Source organism: Tasmannia lanceolata, unplaced genomic scaffold (assembly GCF_043159265.1).
Source record: "Tasmannia lanceolata isolate RefF3 unplaced genomic scaffold, GAP_Taslan_0.1 ptg000008l, whole genome shotgun sequence".
Lineage (NCBI taxonomy): Eukaryota > Viridiplantae > Streptophyta > Magnoliopsida > Canellales > Winteraceae > Tasmannia > Tasmannia lanceolata.
In genome coordinates, this window is record NW_027518685.1 from 50,864,729 (window position 1) to 50,887,543 (window position 22,815).

Genomic DNA, 22,815 nt, shown 5'->3' on the forward strand with positions numbered 1-22,815 from the left:
AAAATTAGATAGGGGGAGTGCTTATTACACATCTTGGCATATTTGGTTCAGCTTTCACTGTTGAAACCTCTATTTTTGCTGCTGCTAAAAGGGGGAGAATTTTGGAATTGATTAGGCAGTCCATTGTCTATATACATTGTTTGCCTTATATTTTCATATTATAGTTGTGCATATTGTGAGAGGCAGTAATATTTCATTGTTTATAGCATTTAATGCCTCTTTGCCTATTTGCCTATTCTTTTCATATCTCCTACCTCCTAATCAATTTAGTTTGCCATAAAAAAGGGGGAGAATGTTAACCCAAGCGGTCTCATGGGTTCAACTATTCACCTTTACCTTCTTGTTTTGATACTAGCAAACGCAAATTGATTAGTCTTTATGGACTATTGTAATGCTTTGTAGTGTTGTGCATTAAACAGGAACATCATATGTCATATCGGCATTACACAATACAACACAACACATGGCTTGAGGATCAACATGCACAAAGGAACCAATAGAGCTTGCACACAATGAAGACATCATCCTTGGAAGATGTCCAAGCATAGAGCTCACAAGCAAGCCTAGCATATGCCAAGAGGAGTTGGAAGATGAAGTAGCATTGGTGACCTACTCATGCATTGAAAGTGAAGATCCATTCAAGAGAGAGAGAGAGAGAGAGTCAGATGGACCAAAGCAATTCAAGTGTTCACTTCCAAGCCCAAGATCCTAAGGAAGACCTTTGAACCCAAAACGATCAAGGTGCTAAGCAGTTTAACTTTCTAGATTGTATTGGAGATCTTTTTCATGTGGTTTTGCATTTAAAAGCGTTTTTCAAACCATTCTCAAAACCACCTTGAAACCTATTTGTATTACATGGAAAATCATTTTCGAATGTCCTAAATATTATAAAAACAAAGTCCATAGCCCAAGAACCAAAGCCCAAGTGCTAACCAAAGTTTACAAATGAAAAGAAATGACATTATCACTTGAATAATGAGTCCAGCAACTTGAACCTGATTTAACTGGTCTAAAACATTTTTAAATATTTTTTAAAATACTTTTAACAGATAGATCTCATCGTTTCCACTCAAATCAAGTATAAGAGTGTCAAAATCCGATAAGAAACGAGTGAGATACAAATTTTAAAAGATCGTGACAAAAAAAATATTTTTGCATCCGCGGTCGACCGGGGCACTAAAGACACCATTTTTTAACGGCTAGTTGCTTTTTTAAATCGGTTTGGGTTCTTTTCTTTCACAAATTACCCCCAAACGGTCATAAATAATTATGGACTATAAATATGCTATTCTATCATAGATTAAAAGACTTTTGCACCCATTGAAATTCTATTTGAGCTTAAACCTTCACATCCATTAGTTTTCTTCAAGAGCTTTGAACTTGCATTTTCCATACTTAAAGAAGATTTCCATAGGGCTTTATTAGTGTAATATTTGGAGAGATTGTGAACTATTGATTGTTTGTATTAGCCTATCAAGAGGCATTGAGTGAGCTTTAATATTCATCCTATTCATTGTAATCGGGGTCTACGATTCGGCCCAACAACAAAGGTGAATCCGGCGCGAAGAGGAGCTTTTCCCTTTGAGGCGGTTTGCAAAGAGGGATCACTACCTTGGAGGCGACTTGTGAAGAGGAGTGATTTTCTTGGACGCGGTTTTGCGAAGAGGGATTGTTCCTTGGAGGCGGTGTGCGAAGAGGGTTGATCTTCTTGGAGGCATTTTTACAAAGAGGGTTTGTTCCCTTGGAGGCGGTGGTACTTGTAAAGCTTGGGGATTCAGTATTTGAAGAATCCCATCATAGTAAAGGAAAATTCCAAGGAAAGACCAAGTACTTGGGTAGTGGAGTAGGTCCGTTTGTGACTGAACCACTATAAATCTTTGTGTGGTCTCCTTGCTCTTCTTCTTGCCTCCTACTTCTTGTGGTGATTGGTAATATCTAAACCCTACTATTTAATACGCTTAAATGAACAAGGATTAGACAAAGAGAGGTGATGCAAAGGAACGCACGAGCACAAACAAACCGAAGATAAAGCCGAGCTACAACTTACATTATAAATAGTTTAACCCAACCCCTCCGGAGGGCGTCCACCGGTTGGTGTTTCACCATCGAGACATCTTGTAGAAGCTGGGCTTTTGTAACGATCTCGTAGGCCACGTAGGTGTCCCGATACCAGTGTCTTTCGTCCGGGCTGTCCAGTCCGGATGGTACAGATCATCAAAATCCTTTGCACCCTGGCGGGATGATTGGGCCCCATGATCTGGCTGGGCCAGTACCGTAGTTCCCTCGGGAAGAGCTGGGGTTCGTGTCCCAGCTTCGATCTGAGATTGGTGGAAGGCGTTCAACGCCGCCGAGACTTCCCTGCCATAGTAGAATGCCCGGACACTCTCGCCGGCAGGATTTGAACTGGTTCCGAATGGGCAGGGCACGGGGCCGACCTCGCTGGTGGTAGGGAGGAGGTCGTAGCCGTGAACTTCCTCTTCTTCAAGACCTTCTTCAGCCCAGCTCGGTCAATGGCATTCATCTCTGCATAAGAACGAGGGAGAAAATGAGAAAGAAAGTAAAAATGAAGAAAATTTTTCTAAGTTATAGCTCGGCCTACATACAGCGACTCACGTTCTTCGACTGACTCTTCGTTACAGAGGTCCTTAAAAATCTCCACTTCAGCCGGACACAGCTGAGGAGGGAGACTGGTCTCAACTATATACATATCCTCCACCTCATACTGAAAGTCCAGTTCATCCTTGTAAGCCCAATGGTTTCAACCTTGGCATTCCCATCTTATTTTGATGATTCCAATACACAAGTGATTTATGATCACTAATGTGTTTGATTGTCTAAGTTGTAGATCACATTAGTGCTAAGACAACATTGCTTGGATTGAGGCCAAGAAGATCTCATTGGACCACATTATGAAGGCCAAAGACATCGAAGTCCAAGACAAATGAAGACTTGAAGAATCCATTGAAGATCAAAGTTATATTAGATTGTATTAAGATCCAATCCTAGTTTAGGATTTTGAAAGGCATAATTAAGTAATTAAACACACACCCTAAATATATAAGAGACTGTCTTTGTGGAGTTCCAACACCTTGGAACCCTCATAGCAATCCCAACTTGGTGTTAAGTTGGAAGCCTAAAAACAGAAGTGAAAATCTGCTCTTCATAGGCTTCTCGGAACTCCGAGATAATTTCTCAGAATTCCGACAAATGGTCTAGTAGACTTTTTTCCAACTTCTGTTTGTATTCCCGGAACTCCGAGATTTTTTCTCGGAACTCCGAGATTTTTTCTCGGAACTCCGAGATTTTTTCTCGGAACTCCGAGAATTTTTCTCGGAACTCCGAGAATTCTCGGAACTCCGAAAAATATTCTCGGAACTCCGAGAACACTACAACGGTCGGATTTTTAGCCGTTGCGATTTTTCCTGGAATTACAACAATGCCATTGAACGGTCATATTTGGTTTTTCCTATATATATGGGCATTCCAAACTTCCAAACAATCTATCCTAACACTCTAAAACCTCATTTGAACATCAAAAGAGTGAATCAAACTTGATTATGCCTCTCATCCTCTAAGATTAGGATTTGGATCTATAGGCTCAATTTGTACATCTTCTACAATTTGTAACCCCTTGTGAGGGATTTTCTGTTCTTTCTTTCTTAGTCAAGAACTTGTATCGGGCGAGTGTTCGGAGAAGCGTAGCCCACTCTCCGTGGTGAAGATTGCCACCAAGGTTAAAGGTAATCGGAATTTGTAATCAGCACCGATCTTCGCCGAAGTTAAGAAGATCCCATAGTGAAGCCATCAACGGGTTTGGTTGGTGGAGTGGAGTAGGCCTCACGTTTGGAGGACCGAACCACTTTAAATCTCGGGTGCAATCTCTCTTACTCTTGCTCTTTATTTTGCATTTGCACTTTAGATTTAACTTGTGTGCTTGAACTTTATTGTTGATCTCTTAATTTCCAAAATTGGGTTTGAGTTTTCAAAAGAGTTAAAACTTGTTAGCAACCTAATTTCTCACTCCTCATAAGTTGCCGTACTCGGGACCACCCTTGGAATTTCACTTGGTATCAGAACAAAGGCTCTTAAAAGATTTTCTTTTCTATAAATCTTTGGTAAATTTTTCTTTATAAATTTCAACAAGGGAAAGATCATAAGATCTTTGGCAACTTTCTAATTGTGAAATGGCGGATAGAAATGGAACCGGACTTCTGGAGGGCCATTCCACAACTAGAGCTCCCTTCTTTAATGGGTCCAATTATGGACATTGGAAGACAAGGATGCGCATCTATCTTCTTTCAATAGATATGGAGCTTTGGCACATTGTTGAAAATGGATACATGTTGCCTTCCAAACCATTTGAAGAATGGAATGTCGTAGAGAAAAGGCATGCAAATTTGAATTACGAAGCTATAAATTCTTTGTTTTGCGCCTTATCTACGGAGGAGTTTAATCGAGTTGCTCTTTTTTATTCCGCCAAGGTTATTTAGGATACACTTGCCGTTACCCATGAGGGAACATCTCAAGTTAAGGATTCCAAAATAAACTTGTTAAAGAGCAAATATGAAATGTTTGGAATGGATCAAAACGAAAGCATTTCCAAAATGTATACCCGTTTTTCTAAAATTTCTAATGAACTAGCAAATCTTGGTAAATCTTATCCTACTGATGAGCTTGTGAGTAAGTTGCTTAGGTCTCTTCCTCCATATTGGGATCCAAAGGTAACCGCCATATAAGAATCAAAGAATCTCAAGACGCTGACAATGGAGGAGCTTGTAGGATCTCTCATCACCCATGAGATGCTCCTCACTAGCCGACAAGAGGAGAAGAAGCCGAAAGAGAAAGAAAAAGAGAGTCGATCTTACGCTCTAAAAGCCTCCAAAGCGAACTCATCATCCTCTAGCGAGGCGGATAGCGATGAAGAAGAAGCTTTAAGAAAATTTAAAAGCTTTTGGAGAAAGAAGCATAAAAAGGATAAAAAGAAGAAGAAAGAAGTGATGTTGAGGGAGCCTTAAGATGCTTCAACTGCAAGAAGATTGGACACAAAAGACCGTATTGTCCACTTCTCAAGTCATCTTCCTCAAAATACAAGGGAAAGAAGGAATGGAAGAAGCACAAGGCTCTTGCCGCCGGTTGGGATGCTTTGAGCACCTCGGGCAAAAGCTCAAGCGAAGGGGAAGAAAATAAAAAGGATGATCTTTGCTTCATGGCACTCACCCATGAAGATGAGGTAAATTCAAACCCCTCTTATAATTCATCAAGTAGTGATAGTGAAAAAAATATCTAATGATGAATTGTGCAATACCTTGCATTGTCAAATTTCAAAAAATAAAGTTCTAAAAAAATCTATTTCAAAATTAGAAAATGAACTTGACTTTTTGAAAAATGAATCATCTTCCTCCATATCAAAATCTCAAGCACAACTTGAAAATTTTAAACTTGAGATTGAAACCCTTAAGGGTAGTTTGGATGAGAAAACTTGCCAAATTGCAAAACTCTAAGATGTGGCAAGCTCTTCCAAATCTTATGAAGATGAATTTAATGGTTTTCTAAATCAAATAACCCATCTTCATAATGAAAATGAAAGGTTAAGATTATGTCTCCTTGGATTCTTAAATGGTGACAAAATTATTGACATAATCTTAAAGAAGACTAGTCAAAGACCTAAACATACATATGATAGGACTAGCGTATCTAACCCTCATGTTAGATGCCATTATTATGGAATAAATGGTCATTACCAATTCCAATGTGCATCTAAGATTAGGGATAGTATTGGAACCAAGAAATCTTGGGTTCCCGAAGCCCCCATATGATTATCTTCATATGTGCTTAGATTAGGGGCTTGCTCTAAAATTGAATATCTTTCTCTGGATAATTAAAATATCCCCTCTTATGTTGAATAAAATTTCTAAATATGGGGGAGTTCTAGGTTTGTCTTTTTCCTTAAAAAAGGGGGAGCTTTAAATTGAATATTTCATCCCTTTGTTTCTCTTTTACCCCAATCTTTTTGATTGATGCCAAAGGGGGAGAGAATTCTAGTGTAAGGAAAATATGTATGCTTCTATTGCAAAATCTCTTGTGCTTGTCATCATCAAAAAGGGGGAGATTGTAAGCCCAATGGTTTCCACCTTGGCATTCCTATCTTATTTTGATGATTACAATACACAAGTGATTTATGATCACTAATGTGTTTGATTGTCTAAGTTGTAGATCACATTGGTGCTAAGACAACATTGCTTGGATTGAGGCCAAGAAGATCTCATTGGACCACATCATGAAGGCCAAAGACATCGAAGTCCAAGACAAATGAAGACTTGAAGAATCCATTGAAGATCAAAGTTATATTAGATTGTATTAAGATCCAATCCTAGTTTAGGATTTTGAAAGGCATAATTAAGTAATTAAACACACACCCTAAATATATAAGAGACTGTCTTTGTGGAGTTCCAACACCTTGGAACCCTCATAGCAATCCCAACTTGGTGTTAAGTTGGAAGCCTAAAAACAGAAGTGAAAATCTGCTCTTCATAGGCTTCTCGGAACTCCGAGAAATGGTCCAGTAGACTTTTTTCCAACTTCTGTTTGTATTCCCGGAACTCCGAGATTTTTTCTCGGAACTCCAAGAACACTACAACGGTCGGATTTTTAGCCGTTGCGATTTTTCCTGGAATTACAACAATGCCATTGAATGGTCATATTTGGTTTTTCCTATATATATGGGCATTCCAAACTTCCAAACAATCTATCCTAACACTCTAAAACCTCATTTGAACATCCAAAGAGTGAATCAAACTTGATTATGCCTCTCATCCTCTAAGATTAGGATTTGGATCTATAAGCTCAATTTGTACATCTTCTACAATTTGTAAACCCTTGTGAGGGATTTTCTGTTCTTTCTTTCTTAGTCAAGAACTTGTATCAGGCGAGTGTTCGGAGAAGCGTAGCCCACTCTCCGTGGTGAAGATTACCACCAAGGTTAAAGGTAATCGGAATTTGTAATCGACACCGATCTTTGCCGAAGTTAAGAAGATCCCATAGTGAAGCCATCAACGGGTTTGGTTGGTGGAGTGGAGTAGGCCTCACGTTTGGAGGACCGAACCACTTTAAATCTCGGGTGCAATCTCTCTTACTCTTGCTCTTTATTTTGCATTTGCACTTTAGATTTAACTTGTGTGCTTGAACTTTATTGTTGATCTCTTAATTTCCAAAATTGGGTTTGAGTTTTCAAAAGAGTTAAAACTTGTTAGCAACCTAATTTCTCACTCCTCATAAGTTGCCGTACTCGGGACCACCCTTGGAATTTCAATCCTAGAACGGACGAAGAAATACTTGTTCTTCCACCCATGAATGGAAGAGGGCGTCCCACAGATCAACCCCACGCCAATCCTCTGGCTGAAATACATCCAACCGTGCTATTTATGCCTCTTTAAGAAATGCATCGGCGGGACAAAGTAAGAGTTGGCTTCTCACGTCTCCTCTTCATAATAAAAATGAAGCCTATAAGCACCCGCCAGGAGTTTGGCACTACTTGGATCGAGGCTAGATTGTAATATGACAAGACTTCGGCAATAAAGGGGTGGACCAAAAGTCTAAAACTTCCCTTCATAGTCTCCACATACACACAGACGTCTGGCAAACAAGTGCGTGCCCGCTCACCAAACCGGGGCAGCCTTAAATGGAACTCTGGAGGAATACAATATTCCTCCCTACTAGACTCGAGGTCACTCAACTTCAAAGTACGATGCTCCACCTCGCTACGACCCTATTGGCTTCAGGGACATTCACTATAGCCTCAACTCTTATTAAATTGGGACCGTCTCTTTCGTCCCGCACTACAGCCAGATCCGAAGGATCAGCCCTAACCTCCTGGGTAATCCGCCCTTTTGGGGGTGGAGCAGACTCTAGATCGGTGGACATTACTAAAAAAGAAAGAAATAGACAAAGACAAGTATGGTGACGATCCAAATCGGAGAATACCTACTCGGAAAAGGGAGGAAACGAGTTTTGATCCAAAAAATCGGAAGAATGGACGAACTCCAAGCGAGGCTCCTCTGAGTGAAAATTTGAGGTAGAAATGGGCAACAGATGAGAAATCAGGGATTACCCAAGCCTTATATAACCATGGAATGGAGATCGAGACCATAAATCACGTCCTTTCAACTCCACGAATTGGCGCGCTCCACGTGTCATCACATCATTGATGGACTCCGGGCTGTCGCATCCCAACTCCCATCACCATTAATGCCTTCCAAAAAGTCATTGATCCTCGCAGTGCAATGGTTGGATGACGTCCAATTAAGAGTTCGTCCGAAAATCCATCCAAACTCCATATTTTGCAATGTTTGAGGATTCCTAAAAATCCTAAGTTGTAGTTCGTCTCAAAGGAGATCATCCAAATGAAGCGCTGATCTCTTCTCAACGCAACAGTTGGAGGACGTCTAATATAGAGTTCGTTTGAAAATCCAGCAGAACTCCATATTTTGCAACGTTTAAAGAATTTTTAAAAATCCTAAGTTGTAGTTCGTCTCAAAGGAGATCGTCCAAATGAAGCTCCGATCTCTTCACAACGCAACGTTTGAGGACGTCCATTTAAGGGTTCGTCCGAAAATCCAGCCGAACTCCATATATTTAAACGTTTGAGGGATTCATAAAAATCCTAAGTTGTAGTTCGTCGCAAAGGAGATTGTCCAAATGAAGCACCGATCTCCTCGCAACGCAACAGTTGGAGGACGTCCAATTAAGAGTCTGTCCGAAAATCCAGTCAAACTCCATATTTTGCAACGTTTGAGGGATTCCTAAAAATCCTAAGTTCTAGTTCGTGTCAAAGGAGATCATCCAAATGAAGCGCCGATCTCTTCACAACGCAACGGTTGGAGGACGTCTAATATAGAGTTCGTCCGAAAATCCAGCCGAACTCCATATTTTGCAACGTTAGAGGGATTCTTGAAAATCCTAAGTTGTAGTTCGTCTCAAAGGAGATCGCCCAAATGAAGTGTCGATCTCTTCACAACGCAACGGTTGGAGGACGTCTAATATCGAGTTCGTCCGGAATCCAGCTGAACTCCATATTTTGTAACGTTTGAGGGATTCTTAAAAATTCTAAATTGTACTTCGTCTCAAAGGAGATCGGCCAAACGTAGCGCCGATCTCTTCACAACGCAACGGTTGGAAGACGTCTAATTTAGAGTTCGTCCGAAAATCCAGCCGAACTTCATATTTTGCAAGGTTTGAAGGATTCTTAAGAATCTTAAGTTGTAGTTCGTCTCAAAAGAGATCGTCCAAATGAAGCGCCGATCTCCTCGCAACGCAACGGTTGGAGGACGTCCAATTAAGAGTTCGTCCGAAAATCCAACCGAACTCCATATTTTGCAACATTTAAGGGATTCCTAAAAATCCTAAGTTGTAGTTCGTCTTAAAGGAGATCGTTCAAATGAGGCGTCGATCTCCTCGCAACGCAACGGTTTGAGGACGTCCAATTAAGAGTTCGTCCGAAAATCCAGCCGAACTCTGTATTTTGCAACGTTTGAGGGATTCCTAAAAATCCTAAGTTGTAGTTTGTCACAAAGGAGATTGTCCAAATGAAGCGTCGATCTCTTCACAACAGAACGGTTGGAGGACGTCCAATATAGAGTTCGTCCGAAAATCCAGCCGATCTCCATAATTTGCATTGTTTGAGGGATTCTTAAAAATTCTAAGTTCTAGTTCGTCTCAAAGGAGATCGTCCAAATGAAGCGTCGTCTCTTCACAACGCAACGGTTGGAGGATGTGCAATATAGAGTTCGTCCGAAAATCCAGCTGAACTCCTTATTTTGTAACGCTTGAGGGATTGTTAAAAATCCGAAGTTGTAGTTCCTCTCAAAGGAGATCGTCCAAATGAAGCGTCGATCTCTTCACAACGCAATGGTTGGAGGACGTCCAATATAGAGTTCATCCGAAAATCCTGCCGAGCTCCATATATTGGAATGTTTGAGGGATTCTTAAAAATCCTAAGTTCTAGTTCGTCTCAAAGGAGGTCGTCCAAATGAAGCGCCAATCTCTTCGTAACGAAATGGTTGGAGGACATCCAATATAGAGTTCGTCCGAAAATCCAGCCGAACTCCATATTTTGCAACGTTAGAGGGATTCTTAGAAATCCTAAGTTGTAGTCTGTCTCAAAAGAGATCGTCCAAATGAAGCTCGGATGTCTACAAAACACACTAGTAGGGGACGTCCAATATAGAGTTTGTCCGAAAAACTAGCCGACCTCCATATTATGCAAAATCTGGAAGGTTCATCAAAGTCAAAGTTAAAGGCCGTCCAAAAGAGATCAGCTAAAGAGAGTTCGTCCTAAAACTCAACCAATCTCCACACGGTCCAACGAGAGAAAGCCGTCCTATACAAGATCGGCCAAAAGAGATCGTCTAAGATCTCAACCGATCTCCACGATACAACTAGCAGGAGGCGGTTCAAGAAGAGATCGGTTGAAAGAGGTTGGCTAAGAGAGTTCGGCCGAAGAAGGTCGTCCAATGCCTCTCGACCGACCAAAAAAAAAACTACACTCCCCCAGACCTCAAAACAGCGTGAAGGAGTGGGGGGCAACTGATAGGGGTAAAAATAACTACCCAATCGGCAAACTCCACGTGTCAAAGGGCCCCAGATGTCAAAAGGGTAGCGAAGTAATTTCCCACAGTCAACAAAAGACCCCTACAAAAAGAGGTACTTACGGCTCATTGCCACCTACTAGAGGGTGATATGGTAATTATAGCACAAGGGAAATTACGAATTAGTCCTAACACACCCAACCACTATAAATAAGGGTAAAACCCAAAAGGTAAGGGACACGATTCCCGAAACTTACTATTTCCATTAAGATTTCTTTATCTGTTGCTGCCACTAACTTAAGCATCGGAGGGCCTTCCTGGAGGACAAAAGCAAGGACAAAATCAGATCGTTCATTCGTTCATCACCTCCAGCGCAGCCATTAACTGATTTTGACCGCAACATATCCAAATAACCCTTTTGTGTTGGAGTAAGTGACACTAGAATGAGGTAAATAGATGAGTAGGTAAAAGCGTCGAAGCAGGGGGAATCCGGATTGATCTAACTCCAGGTTTTCATTGACGTTGGCAATTCCTAGAGTGCCCGTCTCGATATACCTTTAAATTTTATCATTTCTTCACATAGGCAGAGGCCCGATCCTGTAATGATAGTGGTTGCTGACATTAGGCTCCCTAACATCTTCTTCATTGCTTTTCTAAGAAAAGAGATTCAGTTTGGTGGCTCACCCTAATTTCCCCGGTACAGAATCACGTGTTTGGTGATCCAAATACATGTAAGATACGGTCCAGGTTGTGGAATTGAGACTGTTCCTCAATCGCCTACCTGGCATATTCCTATCCGTCCAAGAGGTATCATTAAAGTTAGCAGAAGTCCAAATCTTCAAGCAACACTTGTGATGTGGGTAAATTAGATCATCAACTCTAACAATCAACCTTGTGGTCCCTACCATGTATATATATTAGCTTCGGTCAGGCGACCTTTACCATTGGTTGTTCATCATTCCCCATTAATTGGCAAATGATCCGACGTAGAGGATTGTTCCGAGTTTGGTCAACTGAAAGTTTACCTACCCGGTAGAGGATTATTCGAAGTGGGAGACTAGTTTAAGATAATGAAACATTAAAAACTCCGGATTGAATTTTGATACGTTATTTAAAACTTAAAAATGTAACGTTTTCATAACTATTAAATACCTAGTATTTGCAAATTTATCAGGAAAATGCTAAGGAGAAACTCCCTTTTACCCTCCTTTCTAAAGAAGGGAGATGACTTTTTCGCCCCACTGCTGGATAATGTGTGCCTCTTTTAAGTTTTAACGTAAATTGTGGGCAGACTTTTAACGCTTTTTGACAACAAATCACCTTAAATGGGCGCGCATTATCCTACATGAGGGCAAAAAATTAATGGCCAAAAAAAGGTAAACCATTGTATTTTGTAGTGATTTATCTTATTCCTCGGATTCAACCATGTAGGATATCCCTTGGTGTTGTACAAGTTGGCGGTCTTGATCTCACATACATGTCCCCCTCTTACTATTGATCATGAAAGTGCGCATATCAATTCGTTGTCATTATACACAGCGTTATCTTCTTTTTTTCTCCAAAGGGATGTTAGGCTTTGTTGATGCGCATTACTGGTGCACTAAAAGATCATGTGGTTGGCTACCAGCTGGACATAGGAGTAACGGGTTTGGTCAGATAAGAACGTAGGCCGGACCCACGGTCTTCTCCCAATTCACTGGGAAAGTGATATATTCGCCCCTTTTTTTACTTGGGACAGACCCTCTAGTTATGACTGCTCTTTTACACTGAAGGAGGATGTCCCAAGTAAAAAAAGGGATAAACATATCATCCCTTAATGAACAGACCACTTAATAGGACTTCCAAAAAAAAAAAAAAACAGATTTTGTAAATTAGATCTCCAAACCTTCAAGAACATAAGCTTATTAGGACTTATAAAAAAATTAAACGGATTTTGTAAATTAGTTCTCCAAACCTTCAAGAACATATGAATATCCTCTTAAACTCAAAAATTATAAGTAAGCCTCTTGTTTTACATAACCTAAAAACTACTGTTACCCCGACCCGACCACAACACCCCTCCCCCTCTTGGGACAGCCAGCAATAGTGTAAGAGAGTATTTATAAATATACTATGGGGTGCTGTCCCAAGTAAAAATACGAGGCGAATATATCACCTCCCATCATATAATCCTGATATCAATAATATATTGATAATTGATTGTAGATCGTTGCCTAAATAAAATGACTGACAATCAATGAACAAAGATACATTTAATTGGGCAATTGGGAAGTGATAGGGCGTAAATATGGCGGGACCGTTGGATCTCACCACGTGTCACCCATACGACAGAAGAATCTCATCATGATTATGAAAGACAATAATACACAGTAAGACCACGTGGCAAAATTATGGGCAAGATTACACAACAAAGCCACGCGCGTCGTCGAACAACCCAATCCAACAAAAGAAGGTTTTCTCACCGAAATGATGAAAAGGTCCACGTGACGCCCCATGAAGAGGATTTGCATCAAAGATCGAAGTATAAATATGCCATTAAGTCCCTAAGAGAAAGGGGGGATTCGGCCTAAGAAAAAAGAGGAAAGACTCTAAAACGGGAGGTCATTAGAGGGAGCTCTTAGCCGTTAGTAAGGTTTTCAGACTTTAGTTGGGAGAGGGAAGAGGCGCTGGACGCCCTATCCCTCCCTCTACCCTTGGCTCCAAATTCAGCCACCCAAATATCAGAGAAAGAACCCGTGCCTTGGTCCTGGTAAACCTGATTATACCTCTGTCATTTTTTGTTGTTCTTTATATTGTTGGTCCAGAATCTAACTTGGGTGTCGAAGTGGTCATCTGGGACCCACCCCGGACCTCCCTGACCCTTTTGTTTGTGGCTGCAGACCCCAGCAGAGGCTCTCTACCCACCGCACGATCGCGAACTTGGATTCTGGCGCCATCCGTGGGACCTGTCTGAGTTTGAATGCTTTACGACGATGAGAAACCACACCCAACAGCAAGAAATAGGAGTAATGACCAGGAGCCATGCCCAACATGCACAAACTCGTGTCTCAAATTCTTGTGAGCAGAACTCGCAGGCCTCAGGCTACCATCGGCCCACCTCCATCACACCACAGATGGTCCCCACCATGGAAATGTTCAACGAGCTTTGCCAAGAGCTCTTTTTACGGTTTCCTCGACAACCAAAGCCTCAAGTTCTGGAGATGCCCCCGGCAATGCATGGTCGGACTGAAGCCTACGACGAAGACGGCGGGGAGTCACTAGAGGAATGTCATCACTTGCGGAGGCGCGCGCCGATCCGGCGAATGCCTTCCCTTTCGACAAATAGCCCTTTACCTCCCCCAGTCGGGGACTGTCAACCAGACACCAGGAAATAAGCTACCCAAAGCCACGCCGTCCCTACCCGGACAACTCGATTCCAAGAGTTACCTCCGGTACGGGCGAAGGAGGTGGCTACATCGCCGCAACTGCTAGGGCTAGACCAACTGGCTGATCTGCAGAGAAATGAAAAAACCTTATGCCCACGACATCCTGGACGAATGGGAAAGAGAGACGGCGTCCCCATTCACCACGGAGATCTTAAAAACTCCTGTGGAAACAGGGATAGATCTCTCCTGATTCGGTTGTTACGATGGGAGCACAAACCCCCTAGAGTTCCTCCAAACTTTCAGGAGGGTAATGGCGCTTTGAGGCGCGTCAGATGGATTTATGTATAGAGCCTTTGTCTCATTGTTGAGAAAAACCGCTAACGATTGGTACCTATGTCTGGAGCCGGACTCCATTGCATCCTTACATGAATTCGGAAGGAAGTTTACCGCGAGGTTCGCCAACAATCGCCTCTGCCACGATCAGGCGGACGCCCTCTTGGCCCTTCGACAAGGAAGGAACGAGACCCTGAGAGACTTTATGCTGAAAGTCAACGCCGAATTGGCTCAACTTTCCAACATCGACGTCCAGATAGCGGTTGCAGCTCTGAAGCACACTACCACCGACCAAATTCTCAAACTACACCTCACCCTCAAGCCACCGCGGGATCTACAGGAACTCTAATCCAAAACTAACAAGTTCATATGAGCGGAAGAAGCATGCGTGCGGGAACGGAGCAGGGCCGGCCATGAGGAAAAAAAGAAAGAAGATGGTAGAGGGGCCGGAAAACTACGGGCCGAAGAAAGACCGGCATGCCGGAACCCCATTCCCATCTTCGAAGGGTTAGGAAATTCTCCCCTAAAGGTCCTCCTCTCCCATGTCCTGTTCGCCATAAGAGATCAGGGTCTCCTAGCCCCTCCCAAGAAAATGAGCACTGATCCGAAGAAGTGCTCCATCAAAAGGTTTTGTGATTTCCACAGGGACCACGGCCATGAAACCAACCATTGCTTCCATCTCAAACTCCAGTTAGAAAAGCTGGCAGAGGAAGGTCATTTAGATCAGTACCTTAAGAGCCCCGCGCGAATAGAGCGCCCCCACTACCAGAATGAAGCACACCGCTCTTCCCCTGCCCATAGATCAAGAGGCCGGTACCGGTCCTACAGCAGACACCAATCCCGCAGTACACCGACCCCAGAGCAGCCGCCCACTATTGTTGGAAAAATCAACATCATCGCTGGAGGGCTAGCGGCGGGGGGGGCCAACAACGGCCGGTCGATGAGCGTACGCAGAGCGAGTATTCTCCCTGGAAATGCCTTCTAAAATGGCCCAGACGGATCCTCTCCAAGAAGGCCAGGTCATCTCTTTGTCCACCGTGGACTACAACGGACTACAAGTCCCGCACGACGATGCGCTAGTTGTCAGATTGATCATCGCTAACTTCGATGTAGGGAAGATCATGGTAGACACGGGGAGCTCCGTCAACGAGTTTCATCTCGAAACCTTCGAAGAAATGAAGTTGGGCGAGGGAAGGCTGGGTCCTGCAGAGTATTCCATATACGGGTTTTCTGGGGCATCCGTACAGGTCAGCGGCAAAATTGACTTACCCGTCACCTTTGGGACATACCCCCTCCAAAAAACCGTTATGACCACCTTCTTGGTCGTGGATATACCTTTCACTTACAGTGCCATCATAGGACGCCCAACCCTGAGGGACATGGGAGCAGTAGTTTCTACCCCTCACCTCAAAATGAAGTTTTCCACTCTGACCGGGATAGGAGAAATACGCGGGCAGCAAATGATAGCACGCCAGTGCTACGCAGCAAGCTTAAAAGGAAGCAACGCCCCAACTGAAAATTTCACGATCGAAAGCGAAGACCCCTGAAAGCGAGCCCGCACGGTTAGAGGGGAGCCAATCGAGGAGCTAGACTCCGTCCCTATATCCGAGGACCAGCCGGAGAGAGAGGTCCGGATTGGCTCCCTACTAAGAGGCACCTTACGGGGTCAAATGATTAGTTTCCTTACAGACAACAAAGATGTGTTCACGTGGTCTGCTTCGGACATGCCCGGCATACCCACAGAGATTGTGGTTCACCGGTTGAAGGTAAATCCGACCCTCAAGCCCGTCCGACAAAAGAAGAGAAACTTCGCGGCAGAACGACAAACTCACATTAAAGTTGAAGTGGGAAAACCGCTACAAGCCGGATTCGTAAGAGAAATCAGGTATCCCGAGTGGCTGTTGAACGTGGTCATGGTCAAGAAAGCCAATGGAGGTTAGCGGGCCTATATAGACTTTACTGATCTGAACCGAGCCTGCCCAAAAGACCCCTACCCCCTGTCGTGAATAGACCAACTCATCGACGCCACTTCTGGGCATGAACTCCTCACCTTCCTAGATGCTTTCTCCGGCTACAACCAGATAAAGATGCATGAGCCAGATATCGTAAAAATAATGTTCATCACTGACCACGGCGTCTACTGTTATACTGTCATGCCCTTCTGGTTGAAAACGCGTGGGCCACGTATCAACGGCCCGTGAATAAACTATTCCAGAAGCAGATAGGCAGAAACGTGGAAGTATACGTGGATGACATGTTGGTAAAAAGCCTGGAAGCCCACAAGCACATCTCCGACCTCAAAGAAACCTTGGACACTCTACGGCGACCCGGGATGAAACTCAACCCCGCAAAGTGTGCCTTTGGGGTAACCACCGCGAAATTCGTAGGATTCATGGTTAGCCAAAGAGGCATCGAGGCCAACCATGAGAAGATCCAAGCCGTCCTAAACATGGAGCCCCCGGCAACGGTGATAGAGGTCCAGTGGCTCGCGGGATGGGTCGCCGCCCTCGGGCACTTCATGTCCAGATCGGCCGAAAAGTACCAGCCATTCTTTAAGCTACTAAAGAACATACGGGAGTTCGAATGGACCCCGGCCTGCTAAGAAGCTTTCGACGCCTTAAAGCAGTACCTCCAAACACCGCCTGTGTTGACCAAGCCCGAGCCCTGGGAAGAGCTTTTTTTATATTTGGCTGTTAGTTCTAAGGCGGTAAGCGCGGTACTGGTTCAACAAAGAGAGAAGCGGGAACGTCCGGTGTACTATGTGAGCAGGATCCTCCATGGCGCGGAGGTCCGGTACCTGGACATAGAGAAGTTCACCTTCCCCGTCGTCACCGCTGCCCGGAAGCTCCGCCCCTACTTCCAGGCCCCCCCATAGTACTCTTGACAGACCAACCACTGAGAGAAATCCTGCAAAAGCCGGAAACCTCGGGAAGAAAGGTAAGTTGGGCCATCGATTTGGGGGAGTTTGACATACAAGTCCGACCCAAGCCGGCCATCAAATCCCATGTCCTCACTGATTTTATAGACCTAGGGAAACCCCAATCTGCATCCAACCGAGGGATTATGAACACATACACCTTCTTCCACTTCTTAATGGAAGAAGGCAAGCTCGCCGCAATCTTCACCTGAGGACGTTGGGTCAGGTACAACCAGCTGTCCTCACCCTTTACCAAACGGCTAAGGGCAGCGCAACTCCTGAGCAGAGGGAGGGTAGGCTGAACCTTGTGGAGGCCCGCCTTGGCCACAAAGGCCAAAAGAGTGCGCCAATTGTTGGGTGCCAGTTGGGAGGGGCCACCCGGTAAAACTTGAGGGCCTTGACTACGATGCCCAAGAGCGGGAACCTAACCCCTGCCCTAAAAGCCTCCACATAGAAAGCCACCTTCTCCTCCGTGACGTCCTCGCACACCCCGTCCCTAGAAGTAAGGATCCTAATCCCATAATCATCACGAATATGGTACTCCCTTCTAATTCTCTCTGCCGCCCCCTTTTCCAAGAAGCTCTTGTACGATGCCACCCGGCCATGGAGAATAAAGCGCCGGCCCTTATGTCCCTAATCTCCGCCTCGCGAGCAAGAGCCTAAACAAGGGGTTCAGAAGCAGCGACCTCCGGTGACGAACCAGAAGCCCTGGAGCTATCCTCCAATTCTCTGGGCATCTGGCCATCTCGGGAACCGCCGCCTCCGCCCTTTACCAACCGCCTCCTTTTTGGCCAAACACTCTCCACTACTTCTACTGACTCACTATGTGGATTTTGGGAATCCGTCGTATCAGACATCTTTGAAGAATAAACGAAAAAGAATCAGAAATCAGTTGAAACAGAAGATATGGAACTCACCGGAGCAAATGATGAAGGAGAACCAAAAACTAGAGAAGAATCGACGGCAAGAGAAGAAGATTGGCCGGCGGACAAAATTGCCTCGAAGAAAAACCCACCCCACCCAAAGAAGAGGAAGAAACAAGGCAAAATAGTCACTAGAAAGCCTTAAAAGTTAGGGTTTCGATACGTGTTGACCAACCTCCCACCCTTTCCAATTGGATAGGACGTGCACACGCGGCGGCCATTTGGGAATTCGAGAAAAACTGCTAAAAATCGAAGCGCCATTTCTCGCAGCGAAAAGACATTCCTGCCCCCGCCGCTAACTTCCCGAGCAAGTTATCTCTACAACTTTCCGCCTAAAACAAGGTGAACCACCATTCAAAGGATCCCCCCCGAACTCGGCCTCACCTAACGAAAGTCTGGAAATCACTTGGATTTTAGGTCACCCAGCCGTACCCAAGGTGGGAAAAGGCTCGGAGCCTAGCACACGGGTCAAGCAGGACCACTATAATTCCACCAGATGGAAAATACCAAGTACGATGAGAAAATGCTCGGAACCCAGCCAAGGGTCCGGCATTACCACTACAATTCCACCGGATGGAAAATACCAAGTACGGTGGGAAAAGGCTTAGAACTCAGCCCAAGGGCCCGGCATTACCACTACAATTCCACCAGATGGAAAATACCAAGTACGGTGGGCAATGGCTCGGATCCTAGCACAAAGGTCATGCATTACTACTACAATTCCACTAGATGGAAAATACCAAGTACGGTGGGAAAAGGCTCGGAACCCAGCGCAAGGGTCTGGCAGGGCCACTACAACTCCACTGGATAATATATATATAAGACCGAGTACAACAGAAAGGGCTCGGAACCTAGCAAAACGGTACGACCATAATACCACGATTCCACGGTACGACCATAATACCACGATTCCACTAGATGGAACAAATGCCAAATGTAATAGAAACGGCCCAGATCCCATAACAAGGACCCAGCCGCTCTACTACCACTCCACTCAGATGGAAAAATGGTCAGATTAAATAGAAAATGCTTGGAACCTGACACAAGTGTCTGGCCTTACTACTACCACTCCGCCCAGATAAATTCAACTACCACGCAGATAGGAGAGGAAGCATAAGAAACACATCAGAAGTACAAAAAGAAATTGATCATTAATTCTCTTCTTCTAGCCCGCAGGCCTACAAAAAAAAAGGAGAAAATAGGAAGATAGGGCACGCAGGCCCGGGCCCCGAGGACCCCCAGCACAAAAAAAAAAAAGAGAGGAGTGAAGAAAGAAAAGAACACCTCCAAAGTTCCCTTCACCCCATTCCCTCCGGCTTAAAGCGACTGGCCGCTGAAAGAGTTTTCCGCATCGAAGAGCTCCTTATCACTATACTCCTCCTCGGAAGAGCTCTCCCAATCCGGATCCACCCTGCCCGCCGCTTTCTGGTGGTTAACCCATCTCACCCGATTCCTCAAGAAGTTGTTCTCCGCACGCAAGGCCGCGATCTCTCGACTCATGTCGATCATCCGGCTGCGAAACTCCATTTCCCTGTGACGAATGAAAGAAAAGAAAGAGCGATTGTGATGAATGAAAGCTTCATGAGACTCCCTCTCGAAAAGGGGAGGAGCATGAAGGAATGGGGAAAACCCTTGAGGCGGGATCCTCTCAGGCATTGGCAGTTGAGACTCCACCCGGACAGGGTTTGGTTCAGGACTGCCGGGACGACTCCCCTCGACGGCAGCAGCCTTCCCCTTGCCTCTCACGGAGAGACTCTCAAGAGACAACGACACCTCCGGCAAGCCCGAAGAAGAGCCGGCGAAAGATTTGGACATGCTGTCAAGTAAGGGCAAGAAAATGGAAAAATGATCTGCGAAAAAGGCGGACAAACCTCCATTTATAAACCCAAAGAAAAACCCTCTGGTCAGGAAACGAAGCGACTCACCCTATGCGTGTCCCCTTCCTATTGGATAACCGACCAGCGCCACATAATGGCACTACGATTCCTCGGGAAGGAACTGCGGAACGAAACAGCACGTCCCCTCGTATTCCAAGGCTCCCATAAATGCCCTCATCACGACATTAGTTGACCGAGAAAATGAACTTACTCCCTTGGTCCATTCAAGTAGGGGGGTATTATGATAGGGCGTAGATACTGCGGGACCGTTGGATCTCACCACGTGTCACCCATAAGGCAGAAGAATCTCATCATGACTAGGAAAGAAATTAATACACGGTAAGACCACGTGATCTTGCCACGCGTCACCTCCCCGGCTCTGAAAACTCCATCATCACGATTATGGGCAAGATTACACAACAAAGATACGTGCGCCGTCGAAGCAGGAGGGCAACCCAATCCAGCAAAAGAAAGTTTTCTCTCCGAAATGATGAAAAGTTTCACGTGGCGCCCCATGAAGAGGATTTGCATGCAAGATCGAAGTATAAATACGCCATTAAGTCCCTAAGAGAAAGGGGGGATCCGGCTCAGAAAAAAGAGGAACGACTCTAAAACGGGAGGTCATTAGAGGGAGCTCTAAGCCGTTAGTAAGGTTTTCCGACTTTAGTCGGGAGAGGGAAGAGGCGCTGGATGCCCTATCCCTCCCTCTACCCTCGGCCCCTAATTCACCCACCCAGATATCAAAGAAAGAACCTATGCCATGGTCCTGGTAAACCTGATTATACCTCTATCATTTCTTGTTGTTCTTTGTATCGTTGGTCCAGAATCTGACTTGGGTGTTGAAGTGGCCGTCCGGGACCCACCCCAGACCTCCCTGACCCCTTTGTTTGTGGTTGCAGACCCCAGCGGAGGCTCTCCACTCACCGCGTGAACACGAACCCGGATTCTGGCGCCATCAGGAAGTTTTTATACTAATTTGGGATCTACCATAGTCCTTATCAGATGAACGGCTCAAATCTTCTGAATTTTGGACCCATCGTATAATATGGCACCCTAGAAAACATTCTTCTGGTTCCACTGTGGCGTATCATCTGCTTCAATTGAAAAAATCAACCAACAATGATATTTGATGTTTCATGAGGCTAGGGTCAACTGATTAGTGTGGGATCAGTCTTAATCAGTCAAACTTCTGCCTGCTTATCATTTCGATGGACAGGATCACTTTCATGGTCCAGATGAGGGGTCTAAAGAGTGGCTGTTAGGGAGGAGTTTGAGTATGACAGTCCTTGAAGCATTTTTGCGGAATAGAGAGGGACTACTTCCAGATCAATCCTCAGTCAATTTTTGGATCATATACATTTATATTTAGGAGAGTGATAAATCGACTCCCAAATATGATAAATCGACTCCCCATGTGTCTTTCTCTCTCCTCATGGTTAGAGAGAGAAAAAGGAGGGAGAAAGACACATGGGGAATCGATTTATCATTTTGGAGGGTCGATTTATCACTGCCCTTATATTTATATAAAATCGGTAGCATTGATCTTGTAGACCATCATGTAGGGGCCCACATTGTTGAATTCCGGTACAGAACAAACTTCACATTCTTAACTTCAATAACTAGAGAAATCAACGGTTTAACTTTTCTTAATAAGCCCTAAACAAAATCAAGAGGCTAGAATCACCTGATCAAGGTGGGGTCAGCAAACTTGTGATTGACTGTTAGATCTACGACCCATATTCCTTCCGGGTTGCATATTTATTATCTCTCAAAATGTAGCTGTCAGAACAGGCTGTCAGAAATGGCCACAGTGTTTTTAAACGTTTTCATTGTACGACTCAAACAGCACCCCACTCGCATTTGTAAAGCTTTTGTACATTCAAGGGAGAAAAAAATATATCTATAAAAGGGAGAAAAAGAACAGAAGAGGAAGGAAGGAAGGAAAGATGAGAAAGGAGAAGAAGAAAAAGATGAGCAACGGCGAGAGTGGAGGCAAAGAGGCCCTCAAATATGGGATGGAGGCTTTGGATGCCTATCTAGAGTGCGCCCAACCAATCAATCATCCAACAAGTGCTTATCCAACAGTCAATATTGGTAACTCCACTCCTCATCTCTCTCTCTCTCTCTCTCTGTCTCTCTCTCTCTGTCTCTCATACTAGATGTTGTGTCTACAGATGGAGCTATGAGAGTGTCGCTACTACTCTAAAACAATAAATAAGAGGAAGAACGTTATGGTGTCGCCGTTGCCCCTGGCCTTCTCCAACTCAAAAGCATCCCGAGAGATAAAGATGCATAGCCCTATCCAGCGAATAAAACTGTAGACAGAGATTCAGGCAGCATGAATAAACGATAAATTTCCAGATAGAGATATCTTCTCCCCCTGTTTTCGTCTCACCTTACTGCAATTGTTTTATGTCATACTGATGGATCTCAACCGTCTATTTTATAGGCCTTTCATTGGATCTTCTACGGCCAAAATTGCTGCCAATCCTGCAATCATTATATCTAATAATGTTCATTTTTTGCCCTTTGGGACATTCGACGGCAAAGAGAATACATTATTGGATATTGGTATTGCAAAATTGTCCCGGTATCGTAGGAGATCCATTGCAAGATGTATCAAATGGATGGTTTGGAATGATCCAAGGTGCAACAATACAAGCATTCCTTTGGTTAGCATATTCTTTTTCCTGGACAGCACAAAACTACTAGTGGAACCTAAGAATTTATGATGATCAAAATCATTCATTTTCTATGCCATGCTTAGGATGAACCATGCTTCCTATGATCTTTCGCACAGATAATGATATTCATATG

The 22,815-nt window shown here is 44.3% G+C and overlaps 1 protein-coding gene and 1 long non-coding RNA gene across 2 annotated transcripts; both read left to right on the forward strand.

The window, feature by feature from the left end:
• The first annotated feature begins 15,267 nt into the window (after positions 1-15,267).
• Positions 15,268-15,828, forward strand: LOC143883041 (uncharacterized). The gene has a single exon (XM_077386407.1). The coding sequence runs from the start codon at positions 15,268-15,270 to the stop codon at positions 15,826-15,828; it is 561 nt and encodes a 186-aa protein (XP_077242522.1).
• A 6,013-nt stretch (positions 15,829-21,841) lies between these two features.
• On the forward strand, positions 21,842-22,362 carry LOC143883639 (uncharacterized). The gene is made up of 2 exons (XR_013252453.1): positions 21,842-22,092; positions 22,173-22,362. It is a non-coding gene; the product is annotated as an uncharacterized LOC143883639 (long non-coding RNA).
• The last annotated feature ends 453 nt before the right edge of the window (positions 22,363-22,815 follow it).

What these genes read in the sequence shown, in the direction of transcription:
- LOC143883041 (XM_077386407.1), top strand. Translation starts at nt 15,268, where the DNA reads ATGGCCCAGACGGATCCTCTCCAAGAAGGCCAGGTCATCTCTTTGTCC.